The sequence below is a fragment of the Sinocyclocheilus grahami genome, unplaced genomic scaffold (genome assembly GCF_001515645.1).
Source record: "Sinocyclocheilus grahami isolate Dianchi unplaced genomic scaffold, SAMN03320097.WGS_v1.1 scaffold145.1, whole genome shotgun sequence".
NCBI lineage: Eukaryota > Metazoa > Chordata > Actinopteri > Cypriniformes > Cyprinidae > Sinocyclocheilus > Sinocyclocheilus grahami.
In genome coordinates, this window is record NW_015505324.1 from 80892 (window position 1) to 94682 (window position 13791).

The 13791-nt window shown below is 38.0% G+C and overlaps 2 protein-coding genes across 3 annotated transcripts in view; one reads left to right on the forward strand and one right to left on the reverse strand.

Annotated features, from left to right (window-relative positions):
- LOC107591720 (protein phosphatase 1A-like) overlaps positions 1 to 1683 on the forward strand; it is a 7710-nt gene extending 6027 nt beyond the window's left edge. Inside the window, exon 6 of the mRNA XM_016280955.1 lies at positions 1642 to 1683. Within this exon, the coding sequence (XP_016136441.1) occupies positions 1642 to 1683 (42 nt within the window). The remainder of the gene's footprint in view (positions 1 to 1641) is intronic.
- Positions 1684 to 3471: 1788 nt separating this feature from the next.
- On the reverse strand, positions 3472 to 6451 carry LOC107591682 (potassium channel subfamily K member 13-like). Of its 2 annotated transcripts, XM_016280905.1 has the most exons (3): positions 6283 to 6451; positions 5730 to 6125; positions 3472 to 4622 (listed from the first exon to the last, which is right to left on the reverse strand). In XM_016280905.1, exons 2-3 carry the CDS (start codon positions 6073 to 6075, stop codon positions 3613 to 3615), a joined length of 1356 nt encoding a protein of 451 aa, XP_016136391.1. In that variant the 5' UTR covers positions 6076 to 6125; positions 6283 to 6451; the 3' UTR covers positions 3472 to 3612. The 2 variants fall into 2 exon arrangements, with proteins under 2 accessions (XP_016136391.1, XP_016136390.1); XM_016280904.1 differs by having other exon boundaries at positions 5730 to 6451.
- Positions 6452 to 13791: the final 7340 nt, after the last annotated feature.

Sequence of the window (13791 nt, forward strand, 5' to 3'; positions counted from 1 at the left end):
ACAAAAACGAAAATAACCCCATGATTTACTCACCCTCAAGCCATCCTTGGTCTATATGACTTTAAAAATGTCCTGGCTCTTCCAAGCTTTATAATGGCAGTGAATGGGGGTCAAGATTTTGAAGCCCAAAAAAGTGCATCTATCCATCATAAAAAGTGCTCCACACGGTTCCAGGGGGGTTAATAAAGGCCTTCTGAAGTGAAGCGATGCATTTGTGTAGGAAAAATATCCATATTTAAAACTTTATAAACTGTAGTCTCTAGCTTCCACTAACTGCTGTACACGCATTCACGAGAGAGTGGAGTTCCAGCATATGACGTAGGCGTAGCGTAAGCTCCGGTGAGAAGTGATAAATGCAGAAGCGCAGAGGAGAGAGCAAAACAAAATACCAGTCACGAATTAGAAGTACAACGTAGAAGTACAATCTAGCGTAGCGTTAGTTCTGGCAGCTCACGTTTGTCAAGCTCGCATCAGCTGACTTTCAGCTGATCCCCATCAACCTATGGGAACACAACACCTATCGAAGCATTCATATATATAAGGTCCCTCAGTATTATCAGCAGTTTTCGCATTGCTCAATAGCTAATTACCCTCCTCCATCCCCAACTCCTCCTCTGTCAGTCAGGATTCAGCCTTCTGATTCTCCTTTGAATCAGACTAATTCTAAAATGTGTACATAACATTATTGAACTTTAACGATATCTGCAATACATTTATGTTGGTTCTGTTCTGTTTACCCTGGGGGGGGTTATCGCTGCTCTCCCTACTCTCATCCATGCTAGGCTGCATGGATGCGCAGGGAGTTCTTGCCCAGAACGGAACCATACCGCCAATCCAAACTGTATGCTAATTGTCAATCATCTTTGACAATTGTGGTTCTGACAGAAACTAGGATTTGTAAAGAAAAATGGCAGAGGATTTGATAAGCCGAGAAAAGACTGGCTTTCCTTTCCTTTGCAAAACTTGGTACTCGCGAGACTAGCATATTCTCACTGGAGCTTATGCTACGCCTACGTCATACGCTGGAACACCACTCTCTCATGAAAGCGCGTATGACAGTTACCTGAAGATTACGGTTTATAGAGTTTTAAATATGGATGTTTTTCTTACACAAACGCATCAGTTCACTTCAGAAGGCCTTTATTAACCGTTTTATGATGGATGGATGCACTTTTTTGGACTTTAAAATCTCAATCCCCATTCACTGCCATTATAAAGCTGGGAAGAGCCTGGACATTTTTTAATATAACTCCGATTGTATTTGTCTGAAAGAAGAAAGTCATATACACCTAGGATGGCTTGAGGCATTTTTGGGTGAACAATCCCTTTAAGAATTCACATTAAACTTGAAATGTTAAAATCTCTCAAAACAAATTCTATTAAATACAAGCACTTTTACATGTTGGTTTATACAGGCTCATAATATAGTCACTATAGTAATATAGTCCTGTTCTTGAATAGTTGTTTCCTGTAATATGCTCTTCTCTGTTTGCATGATCGTGTTGCCTTACTGACCTCTTTGAAATTATGCCAATATATAAACATGTTAATATTACGAGATATTTCCTAATGACTAGCGAATGAACTGATGCAGTGCTATATCATGTTATGTAATGATCTTTCTTTGTGCACATTTTACAGATATTGTGCAATATTTGTGCTAACATAAAGGTTGAAGGTTGAGTAATAAAAATAAACAGATCAAGTAATTCATGAGATTTTAGTTTATTAATGTCTGTCCTGCTACATAAAGAGACTTTATGGCCTGTTGGTAATTATATTCATACACGTTGTGAATGTGTGTGGCTGAGCTCAGATTTCAACACAAGAGTAACACCAACAGTAAGCAGTACCACTGTCATCCTGAAGAGTCGCTCCTCTGCAATTTGCAAACCTTGTATTTATGTCACACTGATGCCTATAGTGTCACTCAGAAACAGATTTAAAAAGCTCTATGATTGACAACAGGCTGCTGTTACACAGATATAAAGGGCGTGAATACATCTGAAACACATAAATGCTGATACCAAAATAAATATTTAACAAATAAGTAATATTTGTGTTTACATTATACAATATCTACAGAATGTATACAGATGACTTAGTTTGTCTTTAAAATACTGATGATACTATCACATTAGATCCCTTTTGCTAAAAGTCTATTTGCACGTATTTGTATTCATTTAGATCATTTATTTCTTAAGACAATCTACACTGATGGCAGCATGATAGGAACGATTAAACAGTGAATATTACTGACCATCTTCCTTTGATTTGACACTTGTATTTCTTCCTCCGGGGACTGTCTCTCTGTAAGTGCCGTGGCTACATCTGCCTGGCTCTCGAAAATCAGTCTGTTTTCGTGAAGAGCCGTTAAAGGAACTCTCTAGAGGCACAGTGTGATTGCTCACCACACCGGCCAATCACTTCAGCATCAAAGTGACTCTGAGAAGCGATGTTACCATTAAAATCATATGGTTTATTTATAATGATGTAAAAAAAAAATTATAATAATAATTTGAAAGCCGTCTACTCTTCAGAACGAAGCCATTCATAAATGCTAACCTTCACCGTCCTTCTGATCTACAGAGGTAAGTGGCTATTTTAATTTGATCTAATTTGCTCTGCACTGCCATTCCAATAGTAAATGTACACTTAACATCTTTTTATAATTGCTAAAACCTCTGCTAACTTATTTTTCCAGCGAGCAGTACTCAGTCAGGGTTGGGAAAAAATTCAGAACTGAAGAGTTTGCTGTCTTTTAGTCAGTGAGTGTGAATTTTAATTGAATTATCCAAAAAGTTGAATAGGAATCTGGTTTGGAATGACAGGAGGAATTTACTGAATACATTTCAAATATAGGCTATCTGTCTATTTGTCTGACCATAAGACCTAGAAAACTTTTCCCCACAACTTTCAACTAAGGCTTTGTCAAGCCAACATTCAAAGTTTGTCCTAAAAGGATAGTTAAACCGAAATGAATGAAAATTCTTTCATTTACTCACCTTCATGTTGTTCCAAACCCATAAGAGCTTTGTTCATCTTTGAAATACAAATATATTTATTTTTATTTTAAGCTAAAAGATTTCTGTCCCTCCATTAAAAGTTAGTGTCACCAAAAATATTCAAAAAGTCATAAAACATAATCCAGTCTTCTGAAGAGATATAATCGATTTATTTGATTTAATTCAGTTTAATTTATTCAGTTTTAATTTAGACTGTTATTGCCACAAGAGTATTATTCATTAAAAATATCTTCTTCTGTGTTTCGAAGATGAATGAAAGTTTGATGGGTTTGGAACGACACGAGTGTGAGTAAATGATGACAGAATTTTAATTTTGGAGTGAACTATCACATTAACAAATTTAAACTTTGCTTTTCTAGTTAAAGGTTAGTCATATACACTTCTTTGAATTTCAATTCATTTTAATTTTACTTCCTTTCATTCAAATTTTAATTACAATTCCGGATCCTGTTTGTTACAGCAACTCAAATGCAATTGAAATTCAGGGATTTTAAAGCCATTTTCATTTCAGTTCTGAAAGGTACACAACCCTTACTAAAAGTTATCCATAATGTGCAATATGCAACGCCATCTTTGTATGACCGAGCTACCTGTCGACACTTGTCTCCTGAAGGCGGTTATTCATGATAGCAAAGGCGCCCACTCCACCGGAGAAGCCATTCTGGCGAACGTGGCTCTGCCTTGGATTACCATGAGCGGTCTCTGAGAGTTGCTTCTGTAGAATGGCCAGAGAAACCTTGTTGGTCATAAAGTCATTGACTGAGATCATTTCTCCAGACAGTCTGCGCTCTGTCAGATAACCTCTATCTGGTCCTAAGCCAGCATCAGTCTCACTATCACAAACTGTTTCCACTGATGCATTAGTGAAGCGCTTTCCTGCCGCTTCGTTAGCCGGTGCAGGGTGCACGGCGTTGCGCTTTTGAGCCCTCTGCCGGGAATGTCCCAGTGGAGGGTGGTGGTTGAGCCGCTGGTTGGAAATGCGTGGAAAGCAACAGCAACAGCAGACCCGACCTCTTCTTCTGTATGGACGGCCACGGCAGGGACACTGAGCCCTGCTGCACTCCAGTTTGCCGAGGATCCAGTTGAGCGTCTGCTTGATAATGATGGAAATGACATTGAACAGGGAATAAATGCAACAAACACCCATGAGGATGAAGAGGCAGTTGCCGAGACGGTAGGCCTCCTGAGCTTTATAGAACTCCCGTTGGCTACTCACCACATCCCCGAAGCCAATGGTGCTGAAGGCCACAAAGCAGAAGTACAAGGACTCAAAGTAGTCCCATTCCTCCATGGCAGAGTACAACGCAGAAGCACTGCATGCAATCAGCAGGGCGGCGATGCCCAGAATGAGCATTACATAGTAGACGGATGGTTTCCAACCTTCCAGACTGTCATCCTCGCTCCTGGCCTCCTCTCCTCCCATGCCAGAGCGGCGCAGTTGTCGCTCGTGACACCAGCGCATGATGTAGGCCAACATCGTGATGATGCGCTCCAGGAAGAGGTTGAAGAAGAGGATTGTTGCTGCGCAGCCAATAAGTCCGTAGAATATCAAAAAGATCTTACCTGCAATGGTGACGGGAGTGGTCATGCCAAAGCCTGGAAGGAAACAGGAAATTATTTTAATACATTTATTCCTATATAAAAACATAATTTAGCCCTCCTCATGTCACTTCAAACTGCTATGGTTTTACGCCTTCTGTGGGACACAAAATTTTAAAAAACATCATGAAAGTAGACAGTCACCAGAGGCTGTCATGCTCAAAAGCGGCTAAAATATACCATATGTGTGTTTTTCAAGTCTAATTTATACTTGTGGGCACTCAATTTGAGTATTTTGTGTTAAAAACATAATTTAGCCCTCCTCATGTCACTTCAAACTGCTATGGTTTTACGCCTTCTGTGGGACACAAAATTTTAAAAAACATCATGAAAGTAGACAGTCACCAGAGGCTAAAATATACCATATGTGTGTTTTTCAAGTCTAATTTATACTTGTGGGCACTCAATTTGAGTATTTTGTGAGTGGTCACAAGAACAGCAATAGCCAATAACATTTGACATCATGTCAAACCTGGCCAGGAGCATCTTGAGGTGGGGCAAGTTTGAAAGATTTCAAAGTTACAGGAGAGGGGAATTTGCATATGCCTTTTTTTTGTTTGTTTTTTTTTGGAAGAAAGAAAATTACATCAAGGAGGGTAAATGAAGTCAGTATTGGTATTTATATATATATATATATATATATATATATATATATATATATATATATATATATATATATAGTATATATATATCGGCAGAGTTTAGCTCCAACCCTAATCGAACACACCTGAACCTACAAATCAAGGCCTAAGGGTTACTAGAAAGCTACAGGCAGGTGAGTTTTTGTCAAGGTTGGAGCAAAATTCTGCAGGACTGTGGCTGCCCCTGATATATATATATACTGTATATATATATATATATATATATATATACAGTATATATATATATCAGGGGCAGCCACAGTCCTGCAGAATTTTGCTCCAACCTTGACAAAAACTCACCTGCCTGTAGCTTTCTAGTAACCCTTAGGCCTTGATTTGTAGGTTCAGGTGTGTTCGATTAGGGTTGGAGCTAAACTCTGCAGGACTGTGGCTCTCCAGGCCCGTAAATTCTCTTTTGCAGTTATGAAAATCTGAATGCATAGATGACATTATATGAACTCACCAATAGTGGAGACCACTGTAGCAACAAAGTAGAAGGCTCCTGAGAAATCCCAGCGGGGCCTAAGTTTGTCCACTCGGATCCCAGTAGCAAAGGCCTCTTCATATTGCTTTAGGAGGACCTCTAGGGATTTCAGGTTTATGCTGTTTTGCTCCGTGAAGTTAGCCAGCTGTTCGTCCCAGTGCCTGTGAGCCTGCAGCTCAGAGGGATGCTCAAGTGCGGAGAACACCACCGCCCCACACAGCAAGTAGAGGAGGATGAGGGCCGCCAACAAGCCAAAACGGGCATTGTCTTCATTCAGGTGCAGTGGGAGGCAACAGCTGTTGCTGACATCTCTTCCACGTGGCATGACTTGATCACCAGCAGCAAATGACAAGAACAGGCAAACATGCACAGCCGCTAACACAGACACAAGAAAACAAACACTTTCACTCACAATCAAACAATCTTCACCACAATGGGCTTTAGAAGACGTAGAGACACATGAAAACTGTATGTTGCTCTTGCTTTCAGATACAGTTCAAAAATGAGGGACAAAGTTCTTCATGTCCATTACCATTCTGCTGGACTCATAATCGCATCACTTTCTCCAGTGGCACCATCGTACACAGCAAGGTTATCAAGTAAAATGACACATGGTCCAGGAAATAAGACCTCAAGATACACCTTTTGGGTTAGCAGGTAACAGTAGGCAGACAAGCACAAGATTGTTATCTTTTCACATCTCGCTGGCCAAGTATAGCTGGTGCTGCACCAGTCAGTAATAACGTTGTGGTCTTGATGTGAAATCATCCTTGAGCTGGCTGGAAAAAAACATGAAAAGGATTGTAAGGAAATGCATACATTTAAACAGTACATTAGTATCATACTATTTCAAAGATCACTAGATCCTGATTATTTTTAAGTTATCATGCACACAGTACTACAGAATACAACATTGTTTTATTATACATTCTGCATTTTTTGCTATTCTATTTTATTTTTATTTATTTTTATAAATAAATTAGATCACTGATTACTATCAACATACATGGTTGGCTATTATTAACGTCGGTTACATTTTCCTATTTTAGGTGATAATGAATTATTTGTTTATCACAAACAAACTTTTAGAGTGGTGAAATGGAAGGTTACCTACCTGATTTAATTTTTTATATTTGAGGAAGAGCACCGTCATGTCACCATAGTACTCCAAACAATATTGCTATGTTAATGGAGCGAGGTAAAAGAATCAAAAGTGGTGGAAACATTTAGTTAAACTTAATAGGTGCCGTATATTCCTGACAAGTGTGAATCCTTGGGAGCGCGTGATTGAATGATGCAGCTGAGGAGTAGAGACTGAGAGAGAGAGAGAGAGAGAGAGAGAGAGAGAGAGAGACAGAGAGAGAGAGAGAGAGATGTAATGAGCTGAACGAGCAACCTATGGGTAGTAGTTGTGGGGATTTTTTGCTTTATTCGGTGTTGTTTTCTCCAGGTTACATCAGTACGCCTAGCAGAACTAAAGTATTTTGGTGTTATGAATCACTAAATAATCCACTCCGATTCTTGATCTAATCAAGTCTTATCTTTTACTATACACGTAGATGAACAGCCCAGTTCTATAATTGTCGCAATATTTTGTCACCTTGTTTTATCAAGCTATAGAAAAAAAGACAACAATACTGGCCCAAACAAATATATAAAAAAATAATAATAAATCATTAATAAAATAAATACTAGACTGCAATTTTGGCCATTAAGGGTGCGTACAGGATCTAGTGAGGTAGGTAACTCACTAGGATTTGAAACACATTCAGAGTGACGTATTGAATACTGCCATTTACTAAGATTTCAGGCTTCAGGTCTTTAACCATATAATCTTCAGAGAGCCGACATAGACATTGGAAAGGCGGACTTAATTTACATTTATTTTCATCATTGTAAATCTTCGCCATTAAAATGTTCTTTTTTAAAAATTTGTAATACATTTTTAAACCTAGCATTTGTACTGTTATTCCTTTTTAATTTTTTTTAATTTTATGTCATAAAAAGAGAAAACATTTTCACACAAATTATAGTGACCATGGTAATTTGTTCTTATGCACTGTCATAATAAATACCTAAACACTCACAAATCACCCCCTACCCCATTACAATCATCTCTCTCTGAAAATGCAACTTCAAGGACATTCAATCAACAAGTAAAATTTAAAAGCTTTAAACAACTGACAGACCTCCATTTGCCTGCTGCTTCACTGACATTAAAATATTGCTTTGTTTGATGTTGACAGACAAAAATATAGCCATGGTACTCTCTTTCTATTGTGAGATGTGCTTAGATGGCTGAGATGACATTGCTTTGTTCTCTCTGACCAGCCCACCCTTTCCTTTCATCTTGGTTGCCGGCTCACAAGACTGTATTCCCCCATCATTAGAGTACTGGTCATTGCTTGTAAGTGCCCAGGTGCAGTGGAGACAGACAAGCACTATATCAAAAGAGTGTGTGGTATTTTATTCATAAACTTTCCTCGTCAGAAAACAAATGGTTTGGCAACTGCTGCCGTGAAACCGAAAAGATATCAAAAGCCTTGCTTTTCTATTATTCCAAATGCAGCAGCGCTAATCATGGGTTTGGTCTCTGAGTGCTACACCGTCTTTAAAGTCATCAAGAGATCTGAGACGTGTGATCTGCATAATGTAATTCATCGCAGGTGCTGTGTGATGAATATAGTCATCGCCCAAAGCTCATTATGTGGTCTCTCTGTCTTTCCTCTTTTTCCTCTCTCTTTTCTCTTCATCCACCTGACCGTTCTCTTTGTCTTTCTTTGTTGTCGATGTGTTAAAAATCAGTGCTTTCCAAACTGGCCTGAGTCGTTGTTCAACATTATATATGTATAATGCACTTTAATGACACAAGACATGATTGGATATGAGCACCTTTATTTCAGGTTTGTTTTGTATCTTAAATATTTGAAAGATTAAAATCTTATATTTTAAACTTAAAACTTAAGTTTTAAGTGATAAGTCTTTATATGCATAATTTAACTATAGGTGAATATCACTGTAACATTTTAATCAGAAATCATGTTACAAAAAATAACCAGTACAATTCAGCATTACTAATATATATATATATATATATATCATTTAAAAAAAACAACAAAGGTTGACATGTTGTCCATAAAAATAATGATTCAAAATTATGAAAAAACAAGCATAATTCAACATATGACATTAGATAGAGTTAGATAAATTTGTTAAAATACAAAAAGAGAGAGGGAGAAAAATAGAAGAGATATTTTGGTAAGTGAAGAGCAGTAATGGTCAGTGCAGTAGTGACATGTTCAGTGGCCACTATCTAGTCCCTGAACCCTAGAGGCAAACAGCAGCACATTCTTCTCAACCTCGGCATTGAGCTCCCGCTGAGAAGCCCGGGGATTCTTCTTCACATAGTCAGCAATGCTCTGGATACATTCCCTCTGTGGAAGCAGAACATCACATGTCACAAACGTTTGTCTGGTCTACAGTGGATGTGTTCTGTAATCCATTCTGTAACTAATTAAAATTGCTGTTTGCGTTTAATGGACTAGATTGGTTAGATTGTGACAGCATTCACAATACATTTGTCATAATGGATTCTTTCTAACATTACAAAAAAGACAATATACAATTCAGTACAGTATAAAACGATACAATATACACTATTTACACTACAACTGTGAAGTACATAGGGGTAAAATCATTAAAAAGTGAAACTAAGAAATGTATAAATGTACGCTACCATTCACAAGTTTGGGGTCGGTAACATTTTTGAAAGATGTTTCTGAAAGAATTTCTTATACTCACCAAGGCTGCATTTATTTGATCAGAAATGTAGTAAAACAATGATTTTGTGAATTGTTACAATTGAAAATAATTTTTGTTAATATATTTTCAAATGTAATGTATTCCTGTAATGGCAAAGCTGGATTTTCAGCAGCTCCAGTCAGTGTCACATGATCCTTCAGAAATCATAAATATTGATCCCAAAACTTTGCCTATTACCCATTTCATTATTTCACAACTTAAACTTCTACAACTATACACAAGTTTTCTGAAAAGTTCTTGAAAATAACAAAAAAGTATGTTTTTGTGACATAGTAAATGTTCCATTAATAGACTTATAAATGAATGGACTTGTAAATTGTTAGAATAGACTTGTAAATAAATAATCCATATATATTTATATATATTTCAGGTTGTAATTTAAGATTACATTTTTCAACTCATACAATTTTTATTTAACAACTATTATTACAGCTGTGTATGCATTTATATATGTATGTACAGGCGAATATCTTTGTCTCATGGCGGAGATAACTCTGGGAAAGAGCTGAAATGGTGTCATCACGCTGAAGAAATTTAGTTTTACAATTTTCCTAGGCCTCCTCTATATTAAAGCGTACTTTATTATGCCAGACTGTGCAACCACAATACGTTTTGTAAAGTCAACAAAAAACAGACGCATCTTACCCTGTAAGCATCTATTTGGCTTTGCCCAGAGAGTCTGTCCAGAAGCTCACGGGCCACCTGCATCCCAGTGACCGCAGTGAGCAGCTGCTTACACTGAACACTGTCCGTCTTCAGCCAGCCCAGCAGCGCCAACTGCATCCGGGATACACAGACAAGTGCAAAATATCAACCATAAACCAGAGTACAACATTAAAACATGGTGATAGATTTCTGTCGTCGTAGTTATCAATACATATGTGACAAAACATATTGGAATACGTTTAATAATAATAATAATAATGAACAAACAAACACGTAAACGGAGCTGAACTCGGATTTTAAACTGCGTGACAGAACTGACGTTTGACACCAACCTGCTGTACCAATTGGGCATCTGTCATCCCGTTTGCCTCCGACATACTTATTTCTATTGTACGCGATTATTATTAATCAGTAAACTATTAACTAAAGAACGAAACGCTAATATCTCGTTTGCTTTTGTGACACCACTGACATGATCTTCCTGTTTACAGAGCTTGTTCTTCTTCCTCCAAAGTAAGATTTTATTTCGCAATTGCGCCCACTTCTGGACGGGCAAGTAATTCATTGAAGATTTTTTATTTATTTATTTATTTTACTTAAATAAAATACCAAACCTCAGTTAACAATACTTAATACAATTCAGATTCAATACATCAAAAACATGACTAGCCTACTACTACTACTACTCCTACTACTACTCCTACTACTCCTACTCCTACTACTACTCCTACTACTCCTACTCCTACTACTACTCCTACTACTACTCCTACTACTACTACTACTACTACTACTACTACTACTACTCCTACTACTACTCCTACTCCTACTACTCCTACTACTACTACTCCTACTCCTACTACTACTACTACTACTACTACTCATACTCCTACTCCTACTACTCCTACTCCTACTACTCCTACTACTACTACTACTACTCCTACTCCTCCTACTCCTACTACTACTACTCCTACTCCTCCTACTCCTCCTACTCCTACTCCTCCTACTACTACTACTACTACTACTCCTACTCCTCCTACTCCTACTCCTCCTACTCCTACTACTACTACTACTACTACTCCTACTCCTCCTACTCCTACTACTACTCCTACTCCTACTCCTCCTACTACTCCTACTCCTCCTACTCCTACTCCTACTACTACTACTACTACTACTACTACTACTACTACTCCTACTCCTCCTACTCCTACTACTCCTACTACTACAAAATACTTTAAATAAATGGATAATATACGTGTAACACAACAATTCCTTCTGCGAGAGGATGGGATTTATTTTTCTAAAAAAATCTGAATTTATGTATAAAACAATTGAAATTCAGATTCAATACATCAAAAACATGACTAGCCTACTACTACTCCTACTACTCCTACTCCTACTACTACTCCTACTACTCCTACTCCTACTCCTACTACTACTACTCCTACTACTACTCCTACTCCTCCTACTACTACTCCTACTACTACTCCTACTCCTACTCCTACTCCTACTACTACTACTACTACTCCTACTCCTACTCCTACTACTACTCCTACTACTACTACTACTACTACTCCTACTACTCCTACTCCTACTACTACTACTACTCCTACTACTCCTACTACTACTCCTACTACTACTCCTACTACTACTCATACTCCTACTACTCCTACTCCTACTACTCCTACTCCTACTACTCCTACTCCTACTCCTACTCCTCCTACTCCTACTACTACTCCTACTACTACTCCTACTCCTCCTACTCCTACTACTACTACTCCTACTACTACTACTACTACTACTACAAAATACTTTAAATAAATGGATAATATACGTGTAACACAACAATTCCTTCTGCGAGAGGATGGGATTTATTTTTCTAAAAAAATCTGAATTTATGTATAAAACAATTGACCAGAACCACCATATTATTAACCAAATTTCAACTTGAAATTTCAGAGTGAAAAATCAGGTAATATATATATATATATTTTAGAATATTTGCATGAATAAAATAAATGTTCCATGACCCTGACTTCACAAAAGTTTACAATCCAAGTGAAATCTGAGGGATTCATTACAAGGATAAATGTCATTATTAATTTTAAACTGAGAGGAAAACATCTTGTGTCATTACTTGAAGATAAAAGTACACTTAAAAATTATAGTGTGTGCTATTCATTGTTTACAGGGATTTTCCATACCCTCTTATCCTCTAGTTCATCCAAAGATGGAGTGCTAGGGACTGACATCCTCAGCCTGCATTCACTTTCATTGCAATTTTTTCCCCCACACAATTAAAGTACAGTCATGGCCAAAAGTTTTGGCAGTGACATAAATTGTGTTTTGCAAAGTTTGCTGCTTCAGTATTTGTAGAATATTTTTCCACATGTTTCTATGGTACAATGAAAAACAATGATAAGCATATAAGTTTTAAAGGCTTTTATTGGCAAATACATTTTTATTTTATTTATTTAGTAATTTAGCAGACGCTTTTATCCAAAGCGACTTACAAATGAGGACAACAGAAGCAATCAATTGTAGTATTGTATTGTAGTAGTATAAATAAATAAATAAAATCAATAAATACATAAATAAATATATGAATCAATATTTACAGTGCTGACCCTTGTTCTTCATAACCTCTGCAATTCCCTCTGGCATGCTGGATATTAGCTTCTGGGCCAAATCCTGACTGATGACGATCCATTCTTGCCTTATTAGTTCTCAGAGTTTATCACAATTTGTGGGCTTCTGCTTGTCCACTCGCCTTTTGAGGACTGACCACAGGTTCTCTGTGGAATTGACATCCGGGGAGATGCCTGGCCACGGATCCAAAATTTCAATGTAATGATCTTCGAGCCACTTCTTTATCACTCTTGCTTTGTGACATGGTGCTCCATCATGCTGGAAAATGCACGGATCATCGCCAAATTGCTCATGCATCGTTGGAAGAAGTCGCTCTAGCAGGACGTTTTGATACCATTCTTTATTCATGTCAGTGTTTTGGGCAGAATTATGAGAGAGCCCACTCCCTTGGTTGAAAAGCAACCCCACACATGGATGGTCTCAGGATGCTTCACTGTTGGCACAACACAGGACTCATGGTAGTGTTCACCTTTTCTTCTCTGAACAACCGATTTTCCAGATGTCCCAAACAGTCGGAAGAGAGCTTCATCAGAGAAAATAACTTTGCACCACTCTTCTGCTGTCCAATCCTTGTACTTCCTGCAGAATTTCAGTCTGTCCTTGACGTTTTTCTTGGAGAGAAGTGGCTTCTTTGCTGCCCATCTTGTCACCAGGCCGTTGTCCAAAAGTCTTGGCCTCACTGTGCGTGCAGATGCTCTCACACCAACCTGCTGCCATTCCTGAGCAAGCTCTGCACTGCTGGTGACACGATTCTGTAGCTGACTCCTCAGGAGGAGACGGTCCTGGCGCTTGTTGGACACTCTGGGACATCCTGAAGACTTCTTCACTGCAGTCAAACCTCTCTCCTTGAAGTTCTTGATGTTCCGGTAAATGGTTCTTTCAGGTGCAATATTCTTTGTAGCAATTT

Bases quoted from the DNA above. Each gene is read 5' to 3' on its own strand.
- LOC107591682 (XM_016280905.1), bottom strand. From the start codon at position 6,075: ATGCCACGTGGAAGAGATGTCAGCAACAGCTGTTGCCTCCCACTGCAC. The intron at 4,623-5,729 runs GTGAGTTCATAT...GTTTCCTTCCAG, and splicing joins TACAGTGGTCTCCACTATTG to GCTTTGGCATGACCACTCCC.